General features: G+C 41.5%; 1 protein-coding gene and 1 long non-coding RNA gene across 3 annotated transcripts in view; one reads left to right on the top strand and one right to left on the bottom strand.

Moving 5' to 3' along the window:
* Positions 1-26,824, top strand: part of LOC148049309 (uncharacterized) — a 53,034-nt gene that overhangs the window by 7,506 nt on the left and 18,704 nt on the right. Inside the window, exon 2 of the long non-coding RNA XR_015695569.1 lies at positions 6,854-7,448. This is a non-coding gene — a long non-coding RNA (uncharacterized LOC148049309). The remainder of the gene's footprint in view (positions 1-6,853; positions 7,449-26,824) is intronic.
* Positions 1-26,824, bottom strand: part of SPAG16 (sperm associated antigen 16) — a 111,369-nt gene that overhangs the window by 7,216 nt on the left and 77,329 nt on the right. Inside the window, exon 15 of one of the 2 annotated variants that reach the window (XM_087706286.1) lies at positions 6,499-6,625. The exons of the other annotated variant lie outside the window; for it this stretch is intronic. Within the exon in view, the coding sequence (XP_087562412.1) occupies positions 6,499-6,625 (127 nt within the window). The remainder of the gene's footprint in view (positions 1-6,498; positions 6,626-26,824) is intronic. 2 annotated transcript variants of the gene reach the window in all.

Genomic DNA, 26,824 nt, shown 5'->3' on the forward strand with positions numbered 1-26,824 from the left:
GTTTTCTGAAAATACAAGTTTGGAAACTTATGAAAACGGAAACACATGGCATGCAAGTATATGGTAATGGTGCCAAAGTAAACTATCTTAAAACCCTTTGACAGTAAATGCTTCATATAAAACCTGAGTTGAATAATAATGCATGAATTTATCCAGCTTATAGTTCATAGTACTTATACCTATAACTGGTCTAGACATAGAATGTTTTGCAACTGGTCTAGACATAGAATTAATATTCCTGTTCCAAGAATTTGTCCAAACGCTTTCCACTGCATTGTGCTTAAAAGCAAAAATCATTCTGAACATGATTACTCACAACTAGGTCTCCGCTGCTTGTAAGTGATGTTCTAAAACCAAAGCTGTTAAATGGCCTGCAGTCTAAAACCTGTTTTCTTTTTTCTCGGCACTGTGGTTAAATTGTACGAAACATGCTTTATGGAAAAACTCTTATGAAATTGCAAGACACAACATTCATTGATTTAATGGCTCAAGAGAGATGAAGCTTATAGATTTAGAGTCAGATTTTTTAAATAATCTAATTATTTATCTTAATATGTGCACATTACACAGTCGTATATCAACCCTCTCCAACGGTTTACTTATTTTGCTGCCTTTTATCAAAGCTCAAGCTTTTATATTCTTCTGTTTGCATTTTAATTGGGTTTGGGAATTAGCAGCAAAAGAATGCAGAATAGCAGTGGCAACTTTAATGCAAACTATTGAAATTGCAGGGTAAAATACAAGTATCAGGACAGGCAGTTTTTCAGATGGATTTAAGTCTAATACTTTATCATATGAACAGCCTTTCCAAATCTGAACACATTGTATGTACAAGAAGGCCTTGTATCCATTGTACTAGTCTGTGTTCCAGGTTCCAGATTCCATTTCAATCGATAAATCCAGTCCTCTAAACAGCAACATATTGAAGTTTATACATTTGTTTGCTTTGTTCTATTCTAGATAGGATTTTTATAGTAGCCTTTCAAACCTGGAGGCTTCTACTGCCTGTATAACTACAATAGCAATAGCAGACTTATATACCGCTTCATAGGGCTTTCAGCCCTCTCTAAGCGGTTTACAGAGTCAGCATATTGCCCCCAACAATCCGGGTCCTCATTTCACCCACCTTGGAAGGATGGAAGGCTGAGTCAACCCTGAGCCGGTGAGATTTGAACTGCTGAGCTGCAGATAGCAGTCAGCTGAAGTGGCCTGCAGTACTGCACCCTAACCACTGCGCCACCTCGGCCCATCATCTGTCATTGTCATGCTGATAACTGCAAATCAAAGCATCTCCTGCTACAAGAATAGGAAAAGATACTTGCAGTTATCTAGTTTTCACCCGTGACCCGTCAAAAGCGCGTTCCACAAAAGTGCGGTCGACAAAATCGCGTATGTGACGTCATCACAACGCGACGAAAAAGATCCAAAAATTGAAATAAAAATTAAATTACAGCAAGCCAATTCACATAAAGGTAAGGGTTAGGTTAAGGGTTAGGGTTAGGGTTAGGTTAAGGGTTAGGGTTAGGGTTAGAGCGTTAGCGTTATGTTTAGCATTAGGTTAAGGGTTAGCGTTAGGTTTTTCGTTACGTTAAGGGTTAGGTTTAGGGTTAGGTTTAGGGTTAGGTTAAGGGTTAGGTTTAGGGTTAGGTTTAGGGTTAGGTTTGGGGGGGTTAGGGGAAGGTTTTAGCTTTATTTTTACATTTTTCGATCTTTTTCGATCTTTTTCGTCGCGCTGTGATGACGTCACATACGCGCTTTCGTCGACCGCGATTTTGTCGTCCGCGGTTTTGTGGTAGAACCATTTTCGCCTGGCTAGCAATATAGAGCTTTTAGAAGAAAGACAGAAGTAATAAGCAATAACAAGTTTCCCCTTTTTCTCTGTTTGAATGGAACATTTTATAATTCCGATCGATAAATTGATAAAATCAGATAAACCGAGAATGCATATATAGGAAATATTAGGTAAACATTTAGCAAAAATAAATATAATCTATATTATCTGAAGAACAATTATGTTTCAAAGGAGTTTGGGATTTAGAAGTAAGGATTTAGACTAATTATTAAGTATATCATCGCAAGTGTACATAAGCTCTAAAAGTAGAAGTATAGATGGCAAATGTTTTTTCCCCCCATAGATATGAATGCTAGTAACAAATAATATTGAAATCTAAAAAAGAATTTGCACCTTCAAATCAGCACTGACTCCTGGAAAATGCCTGGACAGTTTTCTGGAGCTTTCTTGGAAAGGTTTTAATTGCTATATTCTTGGGGCTGGAGAAAGTGACTGGCCTAGGATCATCCAGCTGGCTTCATGCCTAGGTTAGGATTCGATTTCCCCCCCCGTCTCTTGAGTTCTAGCCTGCTGCCTTAAATGCTAAACCTGACAGGCTCATCAAAACCTGAATGTAGGAAAAGGATGACTTTGCCTACCTGTCAGATTTTTCTCTGCAAATACAGTACTAAGAAAATCTTATTTTGAGATATACAGTCTTGCTCTTAATCATAAAAGCTGTTTATATATTGTTTTATGTTTTGTTGTATGAACAGAAAACTTTTATTAAAATACAGATAGTCCTCAACTTACAGCATTTAGTGACTGTTCAAAGTTGCAATGCAAAAAGGGACTAATGATCATTTTTCACACTTATGACCATTGCAGCATTTCCATGATCACATTATCAAAATTCATATGCTTGGCAATTAGCTCATATTTATGACAGTTTCAGGGTTCTGGCACGATGTGATCACTTTTGTGACCTTCTGACAATGGGGAAGCCACTTAACAACCAATTTACTAACAACTGTAGTGATTCACTTAACAAGAAAGGTCATAAATTGGGGCAAAACTCATTTAACAAAAGTTTCACTTAGCAACAGAAATTCTGGACTCAATTGTGATTGTAAGTTAAGGATTACCTGTACTAAGTATCTTTTGCAGAGGACTTGAATACCAATATTATTTAGGCTACAATTCAATTACCTGCTTTCTTGAAAAAAACCCAACATGATTTTTTTTTTAAAACCACCTTATATTTGAAAAACACATACATGAGATTTCACCATTAGAAGCGATAATAAAAATATGTATGTTTTTTAAAAAGCAAGATAAGATTTCATAGAATCATAGAATGATATGGCTAGAAGGAATGATGAAGATCTTTTCATCCAATCCCTGCCCAAAGCATTCTGAATAGTTTTTTCCAACTTCTATTTCTCTTTTTTCAACATTTTCTGAAAATATCATAAAACATGTTCATGCTGGAAATCTTATCCTTATGTACCTATTCCCATACCCATACCCTCAGCCTGGTAGTTGAAATACATACATTTAGAATAGATTGAATAGAGCTGGAAGGAACCCTGGAGGTCTTCTAGTCCAGCCCTCTGATCAGGCAGGAGAACCTACAGTGTTTCAGATAAGTGACTATCCAGACTCTCCTTGAAAACATCAGTGATGGAGCGTCCACGATTTCTGGAGGCAAGTTGTTACATTAGCTAATTGTCCTCACTGTTAAGAAGTTTCTTCTTAATTCTTTGATTAGATAACCATTGTTTCTTGTCCTGCCCTCCGTTGCTTTGGAGAATAATTTGACTCCCTCTTCTTTGTAGCAGCCCCTCAAGTACTGGAAACATGTCACCCCCAATTCTTCTTTTCTTTAGACTAGCCAAACTCAAATCCTGCAGCCGTTCTTCATATTTTTGGGTCTCCAGGCCTTGCTCTTCTCTGAATTTTTTTTCCAAAGTCTCAAAACCTTTTTTGTAGTATGGTGACCAAAATTGGTTGCAGTATTCCAGGTGTGGTCTTACTAGGGTTTTATAAAGCGATACTAATACTTCACGTGACCTTGATTCTATGCCTCTGTTTATACAACCCAGGTCTCACGCGACATCGCGGCTGTGCCTCTGTGCACCGTTTTGGAGCTGCCACCAGGATTGTATTAGCTTTTTTGGTGGCGGCTGCACACTGCTGGATCAAAACAGGGCTAGTAAAATGTTCTTCAGTAGGCTAATATCGCCAATGCAAACCTTAGGACTTTGGAAAACAGAATGATAAGCCACACGGAGAAATTGAATAAGATGCCTTCAGTTTTAATGGCTTTTGTGATTTTTTGTTTCTCTGAGCTGCATGAAATAGTGTGTGTTTTGGAGTATTTGAAACCAAGCACTGCATTATTATTCAACATTAGCTCCAGCTGCTGATTCGATGACTGAACACTGATTAGTGAAATGCAAATTCCACTTTCTAGCCTTATTCTAATAGGCAGAAAAGCCAAGGGCCTGTGTAAATCAGGACAATCATTTTATGAAACTAAGCTGAATGCAATTATTATAAGAAGGAAGTACAGTACTTATTTTGTAAAGGGAATATTTGCTTGAAGAAAGAAAGGAAGGAAAGAAGAAAATAATCTTATTTTTAAGGATAAGATTCGTTCAATTTTGAAAAAGGGAAATAAAACAGCTGTCAGGCCTGCAGCAAAATTCCCTTTTGGATCTCTGGCCTGCCACACTTTCTATTATTCTGCTATGCTGTTTCTATTGTGGGAAAATGGGAGGGGGGCTTGTACGGAGTTAAATGCTATGCAGCCAAAATAAAATTCCTTTCTAGAATCCAAGGTCATCCTTTGTCTCTACTGGATGGGGGGAACTGCCAGCGTGGCAGGGGAAGATTGGACCATGGGATGGGCTTGTGGGTGTGGGTGCCAGATCGTGAACTTTCAACTGGGTGGGGAAAAACCAGGAAGCTCAGATTTGGGTTTCCACCAGATGTGCCAACATGGCGCTCTCATTAAATTGGAACTTTGAGCAATACTTTGCCTCGGACTCTGATTTAATTTTGGATGCTATTTGGAATGCTGACATTAACTCTTTAGGAAGAAGACCAGAGATTTTTTGTTTGCTTCTAAGAGAGGCTGCGTGGAATGAAAAACATCATTCTCTCTTTCTCTAAAAGCATTAAAAATGTTTTTTTGCTTAAAATGCTCACTCGCAAATTAGAATAATAAAAAAGTTCTTACCTATCTGTGGATATTATTATATGTTATGGACATTTTATTTTTTATATTTTTCAATTGTTTTTGTCTACTTCAGTTCTGCAATTAGTTATGCATTCAAAATAAATAGAGCAATTACTATTATTTCTCCCAAAAAGAATCATTTGTTCAAATTAAATGAGATTCAATAAAAGAAAGCCTTTTTTCAGAAGACACAATTAAGCCACAGAATTTGCAGCTATCAAATGCGATAATGCATACACAGTATTTATAGTTTTAAAATGGATTGAGTAAATCCATGGAACATCAAGTTATCAATTCTAATGGCTGTTTGATATTTCAGGAATAGTATCTATGTGTAATTTTTAGTAAGGATGGCTTAGAATTTCACTATGAATGGGTCAATACCTGGAACAATAAGATATCTAAATTGTGGAATTCTTTGTGTTCTCTGAAATGTTTTATTATCTAACCAGGTGCTCTCTACTTGAACCAAGTTCAGAGAGCACCAATAACTCCACAGTTCAATCCTGATTACATATATTCTCTTCCATTTACATCTAGATTAATTGATTTGAGTATTTTAGTAGCTAGAAGACAATTGTCTGAGTCTTCTGAATTAGGCTTATATATGTAAAGTTTGTACCAAACTTTCCTTTGAGATAGTTTTGGGTATTTGTGAAAAGGAGTCTAATTGTGATAGTACAAAAATGCAATCATTCCAAGTAGGGAATTTTAAACATCATTAAAAAAAATCCCTGAATGTTTTAAGAGAGTGCTTATTTCAATATTAAAGGACAAAAAGCACAACTTGACAACAGGTGCCATTTCTGCCCTTGGAAGCATTGTAAAACTAACCCATTTACATGGGTTCATGCATATTTAATTTCCTTGTAAATCTAAGACCATTTGTTATGGCATGAATAAAGTCTACTGTAATAATATTTATTAGAAATATTTGTACAGTGGAACCTTGGGTCACGAACGCTTCTGATCATGACCAAATCAAGTGGTGACCAAAAAATTCACTAAATGTTTCACTCTGTTCACGAACACATCCTCGGGTGGCGATCAATCACAGCTGCAACGATTTCCCCTGCCACGCCTTTGTGTGTCCGTGTGCGTGTGCGCATGTGCAATCAGTCTTACTTCCAGTCATGACCAAATGGGGTGCTGACCCAAGTCCTGGAACAGATTACAGTCATGACCGGAGGTTCTGCGGTATAAGTTTTGGAATCAAAGAAAAATGGAATATTATGCAGCCTTCATGTTTCTTCTATGGGTTTGTTTCTGTTAATTTCATTAATTTCAATGAGAGCAACATTTTATTTTTATTTATTTTTCACCTCTCAAGTCCGTTCTACATATCTACAAGAAAATGGTAGAAGTACATCTAAGTTTTAGGTTTCTAAAACTCTTTAACACTCACTGCACTGCAGCACTGCAGACAAATGGCCTTGCTGAAACCTTTTTTCCTTAATATCTCCCGTGTCAAGAAAGATCTTACCGGAAGGATCAAAAGCCACCTGGTTCCCAGGATGTGGACCAGCATCAATGGAGATCATTGGGACTCCCCTCCGAATATCCCACAGTTTCAGTACACCATAAGAATCACAGGAAACAATTGTGTCGCCCTGTGAAGCAGAGGGAGGAGAGGGGAGAAGAGGAATAAAAACATGATTATAATATAAAGGAGGACGTGTTAAATCTTCAAATGTCTCTAAGAGAAAATATAGGAATCATTTCCCTAAACATTTCATTCTGAATGTCACTGTATGGCTGTGTAAATCCTTTGAAAGAAATACTTGCAACATACAAGAAAACGTTCAAACTACCTGTCTATTATCTGCCTTTTCTGCTAGGTAAAGCCTCAGGATTTATCACCTCTAAGGAATTTCTGCTGGAGAGACAGGGGGATGCCCGAGAAGCTCCGACACACGACTGGAGAAGGTCAGAGCAGATATCGGCTAGCAGATCCGATGAACGGAGATCCCAGCCACCCTCACGCAGTCATTCTCTGACCGGCCACCCAGACCAATTTGGACGGCTAAATGTGAGTGGGATCAACACCCTCTTTAGCTCAGGACCACCTCAGTGTACCCTGGCCCAGCCCACATTCTCCTTCCCTAGCAGAGACTCGGCAGCACACTGGAGTGGAGATTGTGGCTCCTTCCACACAGTGACCAGTGAGTCGACCCAACCTCTTGCCGCTGGAGCAAAGCCAAAATCAGCGCCCTTCCATCCTGGAGCGCAGACGGGCCCTCCACCAAATTGGGGAAATAAGTCCAGACAGTAGAAAGGGGCCTGGGGCACATCTCCCCTTAGCCAGCCACCAATGTTGGGCAGTGCAAAAATTCAGTGAAGGTGGAGGAAGAAAAGAAAGAGACAGAGAGTCCGACCATTGGGGAAGCCCCTTCCACCTCAGAGGAGGAGCAGAATACTGAAGACGACCCAATGGTGAGTGCACCCACCCACCCCTTTACCATCTAATCCAAACTCCAAGTGCCAGAAACAGGGGTGGGAGGTTGGGACAATCGTGGACACCGGCTGCACCCAATGCTTAATCAGCATGTCGATTGTGGAGCAGCTAGGCATACGCACATAACCATCCCATTTGGTTTGAGCAGGTGGATGGAACACTAATTAGGGGAGGAGTAGCTACATGAATTACTGAATTGGAAAAATTACAGATAGGCCGCCATTAAGAATTCCTCAGATTCATCATAGCTCCAAGAATGCAGGAATCAATTATCTTTGGGCTTGCATGGCTGGACAAATGGGAACCTATAATAACCTGAGAGGACAGCATTAGGAAATTGATTGTTGGCTTTGGGCCATTACCACTGGTGGAGTCAAAGGGCCACCTGGGGACGATTGGACCCAATAGCCCAGACCACCCAGAACCTGCAGCACCTGCAGTAGACGCAAAACCCCCAGGGATCCGGCAAGTACCAAAAGACTACTGGGACTTGGCGCGGGTGTTCAGTGAGGAAGATTGCAACTATCCTCCCCCTCATCGGCACAGATTGTGCAATAGAATTCGTACCTGGGGCTACCCTGCCAAAGCTGAAAATGTACTCCATGACTCCTAAGGAGATGGTAGCATTGAGGAAGTACATCAACATCAATTTGAAGCAGGGCTTCACTGAACCAGCGAAGTCGAAAGTAGCAGCCCCAGTGCCCTTCAGAGAAAAGAAAGATGGCAGGGTTCATCTCTGTATTGATCTGCGGGAGTTGAATGCCATATGTGTGAAGAACACCTACCCCCCCTCCCCCTCATGAAAGATATGTTGAACCACTTGGCTAAAGGCAAGGTGTTCACCAAGCTGGACGTGAGAGAGGCTTATTACCGCATACGAATCAGAGAGGGAGATGAATGGAAGACCACTTTTTACTGCCTTCTTGGCAGCTTTCATGCCATTTGGGCCACAAGGAGCACCCGCAGTCTTCATGTAGTACATAAATGAGGCGCTACATGAGCACCTGTACCGTGGAGTGCTCGTTTATCTCGATGACATCTTGGTCTTCTCTGAAACCTTGGAAGAACATGTGAAGCTGGTACAGCAAGTCCTGGAAAAACTTCTAGCTGCCAAGCTATATGCAAAGTTATCGAAGTCTGAGTTCCACAAAACCTCACTAGAATTACCTTGGCTATTGCATCTCCAACGAGGGGATAGAGAGGGATCCAGGAAAAGTGAAAGCTGTATTAGACTGGAAAACTCCAAGTACTCGCAGACAGCTACGGAGCTTTCTGGGATTTGCCAATTTCTACAGGCAGTTCGTTCCACCTTTTGCGGAGATTGCCCTCCCATTGACTGAACTATTAAAAACGGGGCCTGTTTTACTACTCTTGTAGTCAATTTCTGAATCTACAATTGCATTAAAGTCTCCTACCATACAAACATTTTCATATTCTAATTCTACAATTTTCTTGTGGAGTTTTCCATAAAACTCATCTTGTCTATTATTAGGCATATATATCCCTATAAGCAATATCTGCTTTTGATTTATTGTTACCTCCAACATCAATATTCTCCCCTCTTCATCTGCAAAAAAATTGTCTAGCCTTTATTGTTTCATTAATATATAGAGCCTTTTCTTTTGCTGTGCTAATGAGCAATATAATTTCCCAATTTTGGGCTACTCTAGTAGCTTACTGTCTTTTTTTTAATATGTACTTCTTGAAGACAGATTAAATTTGATTTTGATTTTTCTAATTTGTCAAACCTTTTTTGTTTCATTGGTGAATTCAGTCCACTTATGTTAATTGGTAATCATTTTACTTCTTCTTCCATTGTTTACTTATTTACTTGTAGATTGATTTAATTGTCCTAGTTGATCTTATTTCTCTCTGTTCTTTCTGTTTTGCTCCTTCTCTTTCCCTTCTCTCTTTTTCTTCTGTTTCAGTTGCTTCTTGTTGTATCTTCCCTTCTGCTATCACTTCCAGTATCTCCAATAGCTCTTTTTTCTCTTCTTCCTCTTGTATTGTAAAGTGCTGGTCATAGAATTGTTGTGCACTCTCAAGTATGTCTAGTCTGTACCTTTTTTCTTTCCGGATCACCAATATTCCCTCAGGTATTAACCACCTGAAATTTACCTCATATTTTATCAATTGTTTTGTCAAAAATAGGTACTCTTTTCTTATGTCTCTTACCATTCTTGGTATTTGCTTCAGTACTACTATTTCTCGTCCTTTGTATTTCAATGGAGGATCTCTTGCCCTTTGGAGTATCCCTGCTCTCATTGTCTTCTTTGAAAATCCTCACATGTACCTCTCTAGGAAGTTTGTTTTCTTGGTAACTTGTATATACTCTGAATATTTTTTCTACTCCATAGAGAGCTTCCTGTTAGTCCATTTCCAATGCCTCTGCCAATAGTTCTGCCATTTTCTCCACAAGGTTTTCCCCTTTTTCTTCCTCGACATTCTGAAATCTTAAAAAATATTTTGCCTTATCCATTTCCAATGTAATTATGGATCGTTCAAGATCGTGATCTACCTTAGAGAGTCTATTCTCCATCTCTTCTACTTTTTAATCCGTTTGCTCTGCCTTTTCTTCCACTTTCTGGATCCATTGTTCATTTTTAGTAATTATTTGCTGGAAATTATCTATTTTGTCTTCCATTCCTTTTCCCCCCCTCATCTGTTGCATCCTATCTGCCGTATCCTCATAATTCTTAGCCATCTCTCCTTGTAGTGATTCCTGTAATGATTGCATGATCTTTTTCATTTCTGACTGAAAGGCGTTTAGCTTTTCATTCTGCAACATGGTGTCAATGTGAGCATTGGCTCACAGGGCTCAATATCACTGAGGATGCTGTTGAGCAAGGTGCAGATGAGGGTGTTTTCCTCCCTGTTTTATTTGCATTATTTGTCATTTTAATAATTTGGAGTTAAAATTTAGGGTAGACAAATGCTTTGGATAATTGTTTATTTTACAAAATCAGCCCGTCAATAACCCAAGAGTCAACAGTACTATGAATCAAACACCACATTGTGGTACACCACAATGTCTAATTATAAAATGTATCTAATATGGTCCATCAATTTCTTTCTTATTTCCAGTTCTTACTTCCAAACCCCAAGTTGCTTTCTATTTATAAGTGCTACATTTCACAAAGTCAACCCAAAATATCCATAATCCAGGTTCTTTTCCACAAAATTACCACCACCACCACCACCTCCACCTCCTCCTCCTCCTTCTTCATAGTTTCTATGCTATCCACAAAGTCATTAATTATAATCCACAGGGACACACCAAGTTGTAATCCAAGGCCCACCAAGACCATAGAATTGTATCTACCATATTATAAAACCCCAAGAAGAGAAGTTAAAGGCTGAAGTATAAAAATCTTCCTTGTCTTGTAAGCAAACTCTGTTACTTCCCAGTTCAGTTGCTCTATTGCTCAATTGCTGAAGTCTGTATCCAGTCCAGGAGTCACAGTGTTTATAATTTACACTGTTTCCGCTCTTTGTCCCTGTCATTCTTTTCTATCAACAATTCCCAGGTGCAGGCAGCTTATCTGGGTCTTGCAGCAATCTTGTAACAATGTTCAAAGTAAAAAAAAAAGAGAGTCACTTTCTTTTTTCTACTCTCTTCACTTTCCCTTTAACATTTCCCTGACCAGTAGGTGTCACTGTTGCTCTATTCCTCTCCTGAAGCTTCTTTGACAGGCGCCATGTTTCCTTTATAAAATTTCCAGAGTCCAAGTTTTAATAATCCCAAATAAAGTTTAAATTTAATAATGTCCAGTTAATAAAGTGATGTCAAGTTGTCAGTCACAAGAACCCCCACCAAGCCAAGCCACATCCACAGAACCGGTAGTAAAAAAAAAAATGGAATCCCACCACTGGCAAGACTCTTCTATATCCTGATTCTGTTTTATAGCAATAGCAATAGCAGTTAGACTTATATACCGCTTCATAGGGCTTTCAGCCCTCTCTAAGCGGTTTACAGAGTCAGCATATTGCCCCCAACAACAATCCGGGTCCTCATTTCACCCACCTCAGAAGGATGGAAGGCTGAGTCAACCTTGAGCCGGTGAGATTTGAACAGCCGAACTGCAGAACTGAAGTCAGCTGAAGTGGCCTGCAGTGCTGCATTTAACCCACTGTGCCACCTCGGCTCTCATAGTTTTGCAGGACATTTGCTGTCTAAGTCAAATCAAATCATCTTATTACAGAGGTAAAGCCAGATGCAGTAAACTGGCTTGATGCACATGCATACATAATCAGAAAAAAAATGAATAAAATAGGATCTAAAAATAAATAAGAATATACAGTAAAACCTCTGAAAGTCCACCCCAGGGACTGAACGAAAGTGGTCAACATATGGAAGAACTGTACTGGTATGAACACGGGCCTCATTTTACTGCACAGCTTTTATTAGAGAATGTCATACAGAAACACATAGTGAAAACATAGGAAAATCATTCATACAATATTGTATCATACGAAATCAATACATTTATGTATATATTGTTTTCTCATGGTTTGATCATTCTTTCTGAAAAAAAGTCAATTTTACTCTGCTTCTGGTTTTTTTTATGAGGATAAGCAGAGAAAGTACTCTCAACGCTGGCCATACCATTCAGCATACCTGGGCATTTTTCTACAGCAAATGACTTTAACTGCATTATTAAACGACTGACATATCTCCATTCGGAATATCTGCAATTTCTGGGTTCTTCTATGGTAATCAACCTAAGAATCAGTATCAGAATACAGCTGGAAGGGACCTTGAGGATCTCCTAGTCCCGCTCCCTGCTCAAGCAGGAGATCCTATAACATTTCAGACAAGTGACTGTCCAGTCTCTTCTTAAAAGCCTCCAGTGATGAAGCGCCTACAACGTCTGAAGGCAACTTCTGTTCCATTGGTTAATTGTCCTCACTCTTAGGAAACTTTGCTGAAGTGTTTACAGAAATATGGTAAACTGATAATGCGACAGTAGAAGAGGAACTCATCAAATTTGCACATGACACCAAGCTGGGGGGAATTGATAGACTCAAGATTTTGACAGAGTTCAGCATTGGGCCCCTAGCAAAAAACTGCAATTTAGTGGTGAGAAAAGTAAGGTCCTGCACTTTGGCAGGAAAAACCGAACACCGAGGTACCTGATTCAACAGTAGTAACTGAAAGGGGGTTTATATGTCCTAGTGGGCCACCATTTAAGTATGAACCAGTTTGTGCTGCAGCTGCCAAAAAGGCCAGTGCTCTTGTAGTTCCATCAATGAAGGGGTAGCATTAAGATGATGATAAGTGATTACAACTCCTTAGATTTAAGGATAGGGTCACCGTAAGTGATGTATCTCCTTGCAGAGTTCCTTTGAAAATGTATCAATTATTAATTCTATTAAATTAATTTTAATTTAATTTGGTCCCATTGCTTGGATTTTAATGTGTTTAGTTGTATATTCTTCCCAAATAACTCCTAGGGGTTCAGGTTTCCTTGACGTTCTTCTCTCCATCCTTTTCTATGTAACCATTATCCCAAGATATAATTTAAGATTTAAAGATTAATAACATTAACTCTCTTTAATTTAGTGGTATTCATGATACTATGGTGTTTGGCTCCCTCATGTAGTCGTATAGCATCACTACAATATAGGCTACAAATAGAGTTCAGGTTCTGTGCCCCTTCGTGTAATCAAGTGTCTCATTACAGTCAAACAACTTCGCCAATCGGATGCAAGTAAAATCGGAACTCCCCCCTGTTCACAACAGACTCAAAGCATCATTTAAACAGTCAAAAGAGAAGAGGAGGTTCACTTGTTCTCCAAAGCACCAGAGGGTAGAACAAGAAGCAATGGGTGAAAACGCATTAAAGAGAGATCCAGCCTGGAACTAAAAAGAAACTTCCTGACAGTGAGAACAATTAATCAGTGGAATTGCTTCCTGGAGGAGTGAGCGATCCATTGCAGAGGTGGGTCCCTCCCGGTCCTGTCCGGTACGCCAGAAGAGGTAGTGAAAATCTGGCATACCGGACCGGACTGATAGTAATGGTGGCTTGGCCATGCCCCTGAACCTCTGTCAGAAGCTCTTTTTAAAGCCCCCTTTCCCTGCAGGCTCAGGCAAGGGAAAGAGGTTTTAAAAACTAAAGGAGAGAGGGGGAGGGGGAGGAAGGAAGGGAGAAAGAAAAAAAAAGAAAAAGAAAGAAAAAGAAAGAAAGAATCTCACTTTTTAATCAGGATTCAGCAAAATAGAAAAAAATGCTGTTGCTTTAAATCGGAAGTGAACATGCCTGGATGTGGAATTCTGGGAGTTGAAGTCCACAAGTCTTAATGCTGCAAACGTTAAGTTGAAACCTGCTTTAAATTGAAAAGCTGCTCAAAAGGAAGTTTGCAAAGTGACATTCAGCAGTTTGTTTCTGGGTCAACTCAACAACAAATTGGATAAAAGGTAGGATTCTTATATAGTTCTATATTTTTGAAGTTCTGGGGTTTGTGCAGTATGGGCTTTGTGTTTCTAAAAGGGTTTGGATCATTCCCTGCCTGTGAATGGAGCCAAACTTTCTATAGGCTCATTGTCTAACTGGCAGACATGTGGAGTGAGCCTTTCTGGGAGTAATATTTTATTAGTGGGGGTGGCTGGTTGCTTCCCACAGAGGAAAGGAAGGGAGAAAGAAAGAAAGAAAAACAGCACAGCAATTTAGGACTAGAAGGCTACTCAGAGGTCATCTACTCCAACCCCCTGCTGCAGCAGGAAACCTAACATTATCTGGATTACTTTGGTGCCTCTAACAGAGAGGAAAATTGCCAGAAAGGAGAAGGAGTTTACTAGGACAAGGTTGCCATGCAGAGGAAGGCAGAGATAGTCCTTGACTTCTGACTACAATTGAGCCCAAAATTTTTCTAAGAGCATTGTTAAGTGAGCTTCACCACATTTTACCCAATCCATGACATCTCCTGGTGAGTGCCATCAAGTTGGCCATGCCCACAGTCACATGACCACTAAGCCATGCCCACAAAATAGGCCATGCCCACAGAATAGGAAGTAAAAAAAATGAAAACCCATCCTGATCCATTGCTAAAGGTTTTCAAAATACTGGCCAACCAGTGTATTGTATGGTATCTGTGTGGCATAAGGTCTCCTGCCCTGAGCGGGAAATTAGGCTTGAAGATCTTCGGCGAGGCCCCTTCCAGCCCTATGATTCCATGTTCTGTGTTCTACGATAACACCACATTTCAACCAAGAGCAAGGAATTCAAAGCCTGCTGTGATCAAGCAGAAATTTGGATAAGGAACATTTTAAAAGCCACCGTGCTCTTTCATGTGTCTCCACATTGAACAGGAACCTGTAAGTCACAGTTGATATCTGAGGGAGGCTTTTCTATATTTTGTTATGAGAAGGACGTGGTCATCTCCCATTTCTCCTCATTTTGATTTAATGACTGTTTTCCTGCAGGAACTGTTCCCTATAAAAAGAAACAGTGGATTCCCCCCTTTCAAAAAGTCTATCCTGAACTACGTGCTTTATATACTGTGCATAATAGATGTTGAGAAGTAGCCATCCTGATTGATATGCAGTGCCATAATTAGGGTGCAATAAGGAAGGCTGTTTATAAATTGCCTGGCTTCCTTTTTTGAGCTTCCTCCCTCCCACATAAATTTAGCTGCAGAGCAATTACTGCTCCCTTGCACTACTAGTGAGCCTTATTAGCTTCAGACAAGATAAATGAGGGCTTTGAACGTCCCTTCATCAGGGCAGGAAAAATGAATGGACTGTCCGAGAAAGTCCAGTGGAGAAGGAAGAAAGAATATTCAGAACCTGATGGAGCTGGATTGCTTCCATTTAAGCCACTTGCTCTAAATGAAAAATATGAGTTTTCATTTTACTTGTGCAAACCAATCAGCTAGTCTATCTTGCTTTCTTTCTCTTTCTATCTTTTCTCTCTCCCTTCCTTCCTTTCTTTCTCTCACTTACTTTCTCTTTCCTTCTCTCCCCCCCCCCACTCTCTCTCACACACCTTAACCCTTTACAACCCCCCAAACCCTCAAAACTTTATTTTCTAAAGCATTTTGTACCCGGGGAAAGTCAGAACAAGGCACATCAACCGCTCACCTCCTCCTCTGAATTTGAAGTCTTCCTCTCTCACTGCCAAACCCCCCTGGGGCTCTTCACCTGCGGCCGCCCCTTCAACCTCCCACCCATGGAGGATATGCGGTGGTCCTCCTGGAGGGGCAGCCGAGGGGCACTTTCCCCCACTTCCTGAATAGCTTGTGGGATGAGGGAAGTGAGAGGGGAGAGTGGGTGGAGCTGCTCTTTCTCCCCGCTGACCAGGAGGAGGCAAGGCAGCCTGAGGTGCCACCTGGGGACCCTCAGAGGCATCACTTCTGGGCCCGAAAGAAGGCAAGGAAGGAGCCTCCGAGCCTCCTCCCACCGCAGACATCCCTTCTCTTTTCTCCTGGTGAGATGTGCTGCCTGAAAGGGGACGATCATGGAGGAAAGCATTTTCAGGCAGAGGATCCCCTCCCCGATTCCAAAAACAGTGCGTGCGGAAGCCACTGCCACCTAAAAACTCTTTCCTCCACAATTTTCACGTCTGCAGTGGGAGGAGGCTCGGGGGGGGGGGGGGGGGCTGGAGGGGTGGTGAGCGCTTGGCGGCTCCTGAGGGGGTCAAGACTTCCCCACTTGCAATGTCTTCGTCCTGAGAGCATCGCTGAGGAGGTCTGCGCTCTCTCCGCTGCTGCTTCTCCACCTGAAAATGCTTTCCTCCCCGATCCTCATGTTTCAGGCCGAGCAGCATCAGCAGGAAGAGCGCGAGAGTGGAGCTGCTCTTTTTTCCCATGGAGCAGGAGGAGGGAAGATGCCTCAGGTGCCATCGGGGGGGGGGGGGAGCCCCTCAGAGGCATTGCTTCTCGGCTCAAAACAGTGGCTTTGTTCTCTTTGACAGCCGCCTTGTTTGCAATGGGATGGGAGAAATCCATGCGTTAGAGGGGGAAGAAGGCTGGGCTTCTGCTAGGCACATCCTTCTCCCCCCTCTAATGCTTGGATTTCTCCCCACCCCATTGCAAACGAGGCGGCTGTCAAAGAGAACGAATCACGGGCTTCTTCCAACAGCTGAGTCTTCCGCTCCTGTTCCTTCCTCGACTGTTGGAAGAAGCCCACGCTTCCTTCTCTTTTACAGCCACCTCGTTTGCAAAGGGGTGGGGAGAAATCAGGGGAGGGACCATACCAGTATGGGGCCTCCAGCTCCCCCGGTACGGAAATGGACATTCAATTTCCGCTACCGGTATGGGTATACTTGTAGGAACCCACCACTGGTGGGGGGAGATATTTATTTCAGAATAGCAGGTGTAGTGGGAGCAGACAGTAGTGGTATCTCTTACTTATTATAGACCAGTAGCTTTAACATATGTTGTCATGAAATGTTTTGAGGGACTGGTGTTGAACTCTATTAAGGCTAGTCTTCCATCTACTTTGGACCCATACCAATTCGCATATAGGAGTAATAGATCAACTGATGATGCTATGTCTATTGTAATCCATACTGTATTAAATCATTTGGGACAACAGGGAACATATGTAAGGTTGCTATTTGTGGATTATTCTACCCAATAGGTTGTTTCTTAAAATGTCCAATTTGGATATAAATCAGAGGATTTGTTTGTGGATAAAGGATTTTCTGACAGATAGGCCACAGTCAGTAAGGATGGGATCTCACCATTCTTCTACTCTGATATTAAGCACAGGAGCCCCCCAGGGTTGTGCTAAGCCCCTTCCTTTATTCTTTGAACACACATGACTGTGCCCTATTTTATAACACCAATGCAATTATTAAACTTGCGGATGACATGACAGTGGTGGGGCTCATTAATAAGAACACTGAGTCTGCTTATAGGGAGGAAGTATAAGGGCTGACATTGTGGTGTAAAGAAAATAATCTTACACTTAAAACCAAAAAAATTAAAGAACTTATAATTGACTTCAGGAGGAAGAGAGATGTACATTTACCCTTGTACATAAATGGTGAGGAGGTGGAGAGGTTAGAAGTTTTACATTTCTGGGCATTTATATCTGGGAGGGCCTCTCATGGACCACGAATGCTAACATGCTTGCGAAGAAGGCACAGAAGAGGCTGCACTTCCTGAGGATGCTAAGGAAGATAAATCTATCTCAGCATCTACTTCTGTCCTACAATCGCAGCACCATTGAGAGTGTCCTGACATACGGCATTCTTGCATGGTATGGGGGCAGCTCTGCAGCGGACAAAAAAGAAAATCTACAGAGAATCATTCAAACTCCCCCGAATATCACCGTGTTCCAGCTACCAGCCCTGGATGACATCTTCGCATCTTGCTGTTTGAATAACATTCCCAGAGACTCTTCCCATCCCGCTCACAATCTTTTTAGACTGTTGCCTTCTGGCAGAAGATACAGAACAATTAAAACTAGGGCCACACGTCTTCTGAATGGCTTTTATCCCAGAGCTATAATTGCACTCAACAATGAACTGAAGGGCCACCATCAGGGAGCTATTGGACAGTATTACTTGGTCTGTTGTGTGGATGCTTGGGTGGTTTAGGGGCGGGGAATTTTTTGGTGAATGGGGGTGTGTTTGGAGATTGTTGTGTGTGTTGGGCCTGGTCTCTGGGTGTTATGTGAATTTCGTTGTATGTGTAACTGTGTATATAGAGCCAAGGTGGCGCAGTGGTTAAATGCAGCACTGCAGGCTACTGCTAGATCAGCAAGTCAGCGGTTCAAATCTCACCGGCTCAGGGTTGACTCAGCCTTCCATCCTTCCGAGGTGGGTAAAATGAGGACCCAGATTGTTGGGGGCAATATGCTGACTCTCTGTAAACCGCTTAGAGAGGCCTGAAAGGCCTATGAAGCGGTATATAAGTCTACTGCTATTGCTATTGCTATTGCTATATACGTACAATGATAATAAAGTAAAGTAAAGGTCGTATCGGCTGTATTCACCATTGAGTTAAAGTTGTTCTCACTGGAAAATTGATATTTGTCACAGCAATTAGGGCTTTTAATTAGGTGGAAGCACCTTATTACTCACCAGGGCACTAATAGCTAATTTCACTGCAGAATCATAAACAGATTTCTTTATTACCCCTTTTGCTGTGAAAGAGAATTGAGCATGGAACGCCATGTGCTAATAGCTGACAGGCAAATCTAGCCCATGTACTAAGCAGCAGATCAGGCAGCATCAGTTCTATAAAGCATGCAGTGGCTTTTCTAGAGGAGGTGAGCACCAACGCTTGAGGCCCCAAATATTCCATTCACTGTTTAATAGTTTGGCCGCAAAGCCAGGTTCCAGGTAGAAGGACAAAGCCCCTCGGCCATGGCAAAATAAGCCCCTCGTGAGCGAGTGCCAAGAGGCTGCCTATACAAGAAAGCTCAGTATCTCAAGTCTGCAGACAACTCAGGGATTGTCTTCCATTGCTGAAAGCAATTTGAGCATCTGGCTTTGTACATCCCTGGTTTTGTCTCCTACTTCCTTTAAATGTGCTTCTCACCAAGTCTCTGGCTTGTCCCCTCGTTCTTTTCAAGCTATTGTGGGATATTGGATCAGTATCTAAATGATTTAGCTGATCTGGAAAAAGATCTCATGAGCATCTGGGTGGGACCCCACCGGGGAAACCAAGAGCAATAGGCGAGGCTGCAAAGTTTAAAACGCATCCGAGAGAAAAGCAGTGGCCAAACATTCATCATGAAGTTGAGTTTGACTTGAAGGATATTTTCCTATTAAATTACTCTGTTTTATTTAAAATCACTTTATGTTTCCTTCATCCCCCACTTTCCAGTTTTGGACAATTTTCTGTTGTGTGCCAACAGAAGAAGATATTTTCAGTGTTTGAGAAGCAAAAATACATGCTGGGCTTGCAAATATTTTCCATTATTTTAATCTAGCCAGCTCAAGATTTCTGCATACCCTGTAGGATTCTTGGTGTAAAAAAGCTGACAAAGTGTTTCATATAACAATTTCATCCGGTCTACCCTTTTCAAAAAAGGGTCAACATATTCTTTTTATCATCAAAGGAATACCATGCCATTAACAAAGGTTAGGCAGTCAAACCAGAGGAAGGATAAATTCCTATAGTTTTTAAAAGAATTTTCTGAACTGACTGCTATCTTTATACAGAATTAGTGAGCTAACTCTGCCCACTGCCAGCAGTTCAATTCTCACTGGCTCAGATTGACTCAGCTTTCCATTCTTCCAAGATTGGTAAAATCAGGACCCAGATTGTTGGTGGCAAATATGCTGACCTTTAAAGAGTCTTCACTTTCTTAAGTTAGGAGAGGAGTCCTTACATAAAGCAACATCTCTGCACAATGGTCAACCAGGAGACACAACATTTGCTCTACCGAGGGGACCCTTCAAACTATGTCCGAACACAACAGCGAACAAGGGCAAGCTGAATGCTGGAGGAAGATGTCAAACACCCCCCCCCCCAGCCGGAGACCTGCTCCATGTACCCTGTTGGAGAGGATGAGGCGAACCTGGAGGACCCAAAAAAGCCCCGCTGGTCAATTGGCATTGGGACAAAGACCGCTGGGATGGAAAGACCAGAGGAGTCACTCCTACTCATGGTAACCGAAAACCGGGGTGGGAATTGGAGCTAGAAGCCCCCTCTGACCAGGAGGAACTAAATGAAGCCTCGCTGAGAGAGGGTCGTCTGAAGAGACATGTAACCCAATTGGTGATGGAGATTTTGGAAAATTTCAACATCCAGGGGGAACCAGAACGGCAACCAAGAGGTGTTGGATGGGCGGCGGCCATGGATGATGCCAGGGGGGCTAACCCCCCTCTGGGCCCTGCTGATCAAACAGATGGCGCAACAGCAACAGCTGGAAACCCAGCAAACCCTCCCCCCCAGTTGGCACATGGATTGGGGGGGCCGCATCATCCAGTAATGGAAGATAAATTCATGGCTGCTATGACAATTATGGACTTGTTCCAATAAATCATGATACTAGTTCACACATGAGGGCAGACGGGACTCAATATTTACTTCAGGATAACTGTCATGTAAGGTAGAAGAGTAGCCTTAGTAAGATGGGTTGCATAGAAGTCTAATAATAAATAAATATTAAAATAGGAGATATTAATCTAGGTCACAATCAGATCATTATTTTATTGCCTTGAAATTCACAACCATTTTTAATGGTTTCACTTTTCACTTAGAACTTCTAACAATTTGTCTCTGCTTTACTTACAGAGAAGAAGTTTTGATGATAAAATTGCAAACAAAGTTTTGGATCAATGTAGAAAGATTCCAAATAATTTCTCATTTTAAGTAACGTGAACAGAATAATTGAAATTTTGAACTTGAATTAAAATTCTTCTGTGGTGAAAAGTTCAGGGAAGGCACTTGATAAATAAGTTTGAGATATTTGGACAAAACTAACAGAGAAAAATTGCCTTGTGAGAGACCCACCTATTCTTGTTAAAACAGCAACATTCTGTTTGTGTTGCCTTTAAGAAAGAACACTTGGGACAGTACACAGTATATTCAGTATGTAGAAGAATCAGCAGAAATTTGAGAAATTGTAAGAGATTTCATCCCAAAAGTGTTTTTTTTCCCCAAGAGACAACTGGACTTTCTGGTTTTTCTTTGAAGATGTTTTGCTTCTCATCCAAGAAGCTTCTTCAGCTCTGACTGGATGGTGGGGAACGGTGGAAGGGTTTATATTCCTTGCAGACAGCTGCTCATCTGCATTTTTTAGAGAGTCATTGAGGCTACTTGGAGGATTATCTGTGTCCTCATGGTCGCCTGAGTAGTGCAAATGGGTGTGGAGACTTCTTGGAACTGCTGAAAGGGTTCCTACTACAACACAGTCCTTTCTGCAGGTAACCAACTTCAAATTGGACTATTGAAGAGACAAACAAAATTGGTACAAGGCAGGTCTGGCATTATTTCTCTTTTGATGAATGACTTGGAATGTATTTTTTCTGGTTTGGGAAAGGGGATCAAGAAAGAGGAGAGGTTTCTGACGTTAAAAAATATTTTTAACAGAAAAACATTTCCATGGTTTAAGAAAACTATAAATTCAAAATCATTATAGCAATAGCAATAGCAGTAGACTTATATACCGCTTCATAGGCCTTTCAGGCCTCTCTAAGCGGTTTACAGAGAGTCAGCATATTGCCCCCAACAATCTGGGTCCTCATTTTACCCACCTCAGAAGGATGGAAGGCTGAGTCAACCCTGAGCCGGTGAGATTTGAACCGCTGACCTGCTGATCTAGCAGTAGCCTGCAGTGCTGCATTTAACCACTGCGCCACCTTGGCTCATGTAATCTGTTAATGGAAGACTAAAAAGTATTTTCCTCTCCAGTCATGTCTGGCTCTAGGGTGCGGTGCTCATCGCAAGGAGCCAGTGTTGTCTGAAGACATTTTCCATGGTCATATGGCCAGCATGGCTATGCACCAAAGGTGTACAGAATGTTGTTACCGTCCCACTGAAGTGGAATTAATCTACTTGCATTTGGATGCTGTTGACCTGCTGGGGAGGCAAGAGCTGTGGCAGGAATGGGAGCTCACCCTGTTGTACAGATCTTGGGTCTCCAATCTGGGCTGTCAGCTTTCCAGCTGACAAGCTCAATGCCTTTAACTGCTGAACTATCGCATCCCCTCATGGAAGACTACCAAGAACTTAAAGCGAAAAAAAAAATCTTTGGTTCTATTATATAGGCATAAACTATCTGCAGCTGATTTTTATTTGCATATGGATTATCCTGTTTGGTTTAGGATAAAGGACATATTTGAATCTGCTGCTGGCTTTATTTTTCGTTTTAGAAGAAATGTGGCACAGATATTGGTTCAATAAATTAAAAAACAGAATGGGGCCCTGATGGCTGCCTAGCTATTAACATTTGAGCCTCTCGTGTTCAGCTGCAGCTAGTTCTCCCTTTCCTTTCTCTGAGGCCTCCTCTTTTTCAACATTCTCCTCGTGTTCCGATTGAATGAAACAATTTGAGAAGGTTTCTGATCTTGGGCTAATTTAAAATATATTCAACTCTACTGCTGATTGGTGCTAAGGTACTGGATGCTGTTTTTCTCCCACTTAACTTTATAAAACAAGCAAGAGAAGCCTTTTTTTTCTACAAAACGTGCAGCTGTAATCTAGAGATTTACTTATAAATGGAGGACAGTTTGCTTCCGCTTCTCACTACAATGATTAAAATAAAAGAGGGATCACTGAAAAAACCTCTCACTTGGCCACACGTATCTCAACAGGTTTATGCTTCAACCTTTTTTAGCCTACACGAGACAAAAGCTGATGAAAGAAGTGTATTTAAATTCACCTATCATAAATGCAAATAAATGCTGCTTGTTCTTGCGTGGGATGAGCTTAAGGGGCAGAGAGCTACAATCTGTTAAGGAATACATGTAGGACTTGGACCAAATACTCCTGCCCACAGCAATCTAACAAACTTCGGAATTAAATATTAGTTTATTTATCAATCAAATGTATATAGGCATGGTGGTACAGTGGTTAGAATGCCGTATTGCAGACTCTGCCTACTCCTGGAGTTTGATCCTGACCAGCTCAATGCTGACTCAATGCCGATTCCATCCTTCCAGGGTCATTAAAATGGGGGCCCAGGTTGTTGGGGGCCTTATGGAAACGATGCCGACTCTGAAGGCGGCTTAGAGGAGGCTGTAAAGCACTGTGAAGTAGCATATAAGTCTAAGTGCTGTTGCTACTGCTGTTTTAGTGTACGACTGGGCAGCTCACAATATAAAAAAATAGAAAAAAATAGAAAAAAAACATTACAAAGATCTTTTCAATCTGCTATTCCAGTCATCACTCAAAACCCTTTGAAGAGCATGTTCCTTCCTTCCGCGAAGTCTTCCCTTAGGAAATAAGCAAGATTATACATGTCCTTGTATCTTATTGCTCATTTTGTCCTATTTCTTCAAAACAACTGAAGGACTGAGATTTTCCTTAAAAAGTGACTTTAATACTTCCTGAAGGTCAAGCTACCCACTTAACCATAGGAACAATCTAATCTGCATAGAAGTGCTATCTTTCCCCTTCATTTTCAAATTAAACATGACTATTAAGATTTTGAAGAATTAATGTTTTGAGGACTAACATGTGGCATGTTGCCCAAAATCGGTAAAACCTCTTCAAATTGATACGGACAGAAACATCCCTGGAAGAAGAGCTGTAAGAGTTCAAGCTGTTAAGTTGGGAACCTCAGAGAAGAGTCCCTGGCTGTTGAGTTACTACCTTGAATTGTACTATGCGAAAGTGGTCTGACTGCACCCCTAAAGCCCAAACAGGCACAGAGAATTAGCAGGAGGAAAGGAAAATCTACAGGCAACCCTTTCATTACTGACAGTGAACAAATGTGGGAAGGTCAGTGGAGCGTCTTTATGCCAGGCAGAAATCTGCAAATCAAATTTGCAGCAACTCACTGAGAAAAGTCTGTGAGAAAGTAGACTTATTGCCCAAGGATTTACACAGCCTGTAAAATAAAGGGAAAATGACTGAATTACATAAGTTTTGTGCAAATGTGAATCGAAAGTTGACTGTTGAATGTAAATTCAATGTACATAAAATATTCATGCAAATACAGTAGACAATTTACTTAGCAAATTGTTCAGCATTGAGCCAGAAATAAGACGAGAATGGGTGCTATCCTTTTGGATGATGATGTGTTAACTTGTGATAACATTAAATGTTGGGAGTGTACTTATGTATTCAGATATATGCCACATGTTGGCTGAAGAGCTAAATGACTTGTAATGACGTTAGATACTCAATATTGAAAAGAGGACTACGAATCTGAAACTTAATGCGTCAAAGACAGAAGCGGTGTTTAACACGAAAAATCGAAGAGAAAATCGCAAGATAAACATACATCGAGAAGAACTAGAGCAAGCAAATTAAATTGTTCACCCTGGTGAAATGTTTACTAAAGATGGAGAGATAGAAAAATGCTAGTAGAAAGGTTGTAGGTGGTATGTGGTGTTTTGTGAGACATTAATGTTTATCAAAAGAATAGGTGTGGATAAGAACATACTTCTACTCAGTTATTTGGAAGTGAGAGTTGGACATGTCAGGAGTGATATAAAATGTTGAAGTGGAAATGAGATACTGAATAAATGTGGGTAGTAAAATAAGAAGGGCCAAGCTTGAAAGGATGCTCAGTGAATAAAAACAGGATATAAACTCCAAACTGTTTGAAGAAAGTACTTTGAGATGACTTAGTCATGGAGAGAGAATGAACGGAGATCGAACCATAAGAACAATACATTAAGTTGCAATGAGTCAAGTAATAGAGGAATATTGACACAGGTGTAACTGGAGTTGATGAAATTCTGAGAGAGGGAGGTGGAAGCGTAAAGAACAAAAGTCAGTGGATGAAGTGGGGTATGGCTACAGTGTAAGGGGAGATGGGAAAGTAATAGAAAGGTTTGCCAAATGGTGTTGATGCACACTAGTTGTATGTTTGTTTTTCGTGTGCCTTTAGTTTCTTTGAGTTATTGCTTTTTACTCCTTTTCTGTATTTGCAAACAACTGCTACTTTGAAAGGAATGACTATGTACATATATGGAGGGAATTACAGTCCCACATCACCATTTCACATTTTTTTAAATATGTGCAATTTCCATTTGTCACATTTTCTAGATTGGGTGATAATAGTAGATACCCACAATTGTGCTGTTTTTATTTGCTCTTCCACTTATTTTATGTACTTACTTATTTAATTAATGAATTATTATCCCCAGCTTTATTATTTTTACAAATAAGTCAGCGAACATATCGGATACACCTCCCTCTTCCTATTTTCCCTACAACAACAATCTTGTGAGGAGAGTTGGACTAAGAAATGGCGACTGGCTCAAAGTCACCCAGCTGGTGACTCAGCATTTTAAGCCAGATATTCTTTACAGCAGTTCATTTGCTTATTCTTCTGAGAAACATGAATTATTTTAACTTATGGTGCAAATCCTCCTTCTTTTTCACTGTTTCTGTTCCATTTGAATAAACTGTGTAACTTTAAAGCGCTATATTCCAAACATAGAAGGCATCTCATTAGGCCTCCAGCACCTGGTGCTAACTGACCTATTGAGACTTGTCCATTGACGTAGCTCTTCATCCAAGAGAGAGGGCTGAGTCTGGGAAGAGGTAGGTGTTGGGGAGAGAGGGACAGGCAAGAATATTACAGTGATGATGAGCAGTTGTTTATGTGAGGGAAATAAGGATATAGTTTGCTTCTGGGCAAGATGGACAGTTATTAAGCCTTAAGTAGCTATTGCTGGTTAAAGCCAGGATGGTCTCTATTAAGGGTCGTTTTAACCAGGATTTAATCTTGGATAAGATGGTGCTTCTGGCATGAATCACCAAGACCTGGATGGATGTGGAGGTGGGAAAGGTTCCCTCTCAAAAAAATATGCCCAGCTGGATTCTGAGTGTGAACACACTGTGTGCCCAGGTCATGGGAGTGGGAGCAACGGTGGTCCTTCAGAAGAACCTGAAGGTGGCTGGAGCAGGATCTCCCTGATAGCCAGGTGGGAGACTCTACTGGTGGGGCTGAGCCATAGGCATCAACTGGGGCTGCGGTTGCTTGAACAGCCTCATCGCTGGGCTGCAGCTTCCCTTGCTTAAGCCGTTCTCTGTAGTTGGGCCAATGGTGGAATTCCCCAGGCTGAAGGTTTGTGGGGAAGTTCAACTTGCCTTCCCTAGGAGTTAACATTCCCATCCATTTGCTATCTACGTTTACAGGTAGCAGGTCTCTACAAGACCACCATTTTTTTATTTTTTTAGTTAATAACCTAGAACAGTGATGGTGAACCTATGGCACGTGTGGACCCATTTGTCAGGGCACACAAGGCGCTGCCCTGTCAGCACACATGCGCGCGCTGGCCAGCTGAGTTCACCCTTTTTTTAAAAGCCATTTTTCACCCTCCCCAGACTTCAGAGGCTTTATAGGAGCCTGGGGAGGGCAAAAAGAGCCTCCCCACCCCCCCTGGAGGCTTCATGAGCTTCCCTGAAGCCTCCGGAGCGCAAAAAACCGGCCCTACAGGCAAACCGGAAGTTCAGGAACGGACTTCCGGTTTGCTCGGAGGGACATTTTGACTGCTCCGAAGGCTTCGGGGAAGCCTCCTGAAGGTCCCTGAAACCTCCGTAGGGCTTTCGGGAGAGCGGGGGGGGGCTGTTTTTGCCCTCTCCAGGCTCCTATAAAGCCTCTAGAGTCTGGGGAAGGTGAAAAAAGCATACAAAAATGGGGGTCGCGCCTGTAGTGCGCGCATATGCACTGGGGGGGTCGCACATTGCATTATGGGTGTGGCATGCCCGCACATGACCCCCCCGCTGCACTCCCCCCACTTATGGCATGCGAGCCAAAAAAGGTTCGCCATCG

Source organism: Thamnophis sirtalis, unplaced genomic scaffold, assembly GCF_051295495.1.
Source record: "Thamnophis sirtalis isolate CommonGarterSnake01/CBP01778 unplaced genomic scaffold, rThaSir2_p1.2 scaffold_1, whole genome shotgun sequence".
Taxonomy (NCBI): Eukaryota; Metazoa; Chordata; class Lepidosauria; order Squamata; family Natricidae; genus Thamnophis; species Thamnophis sirtalis.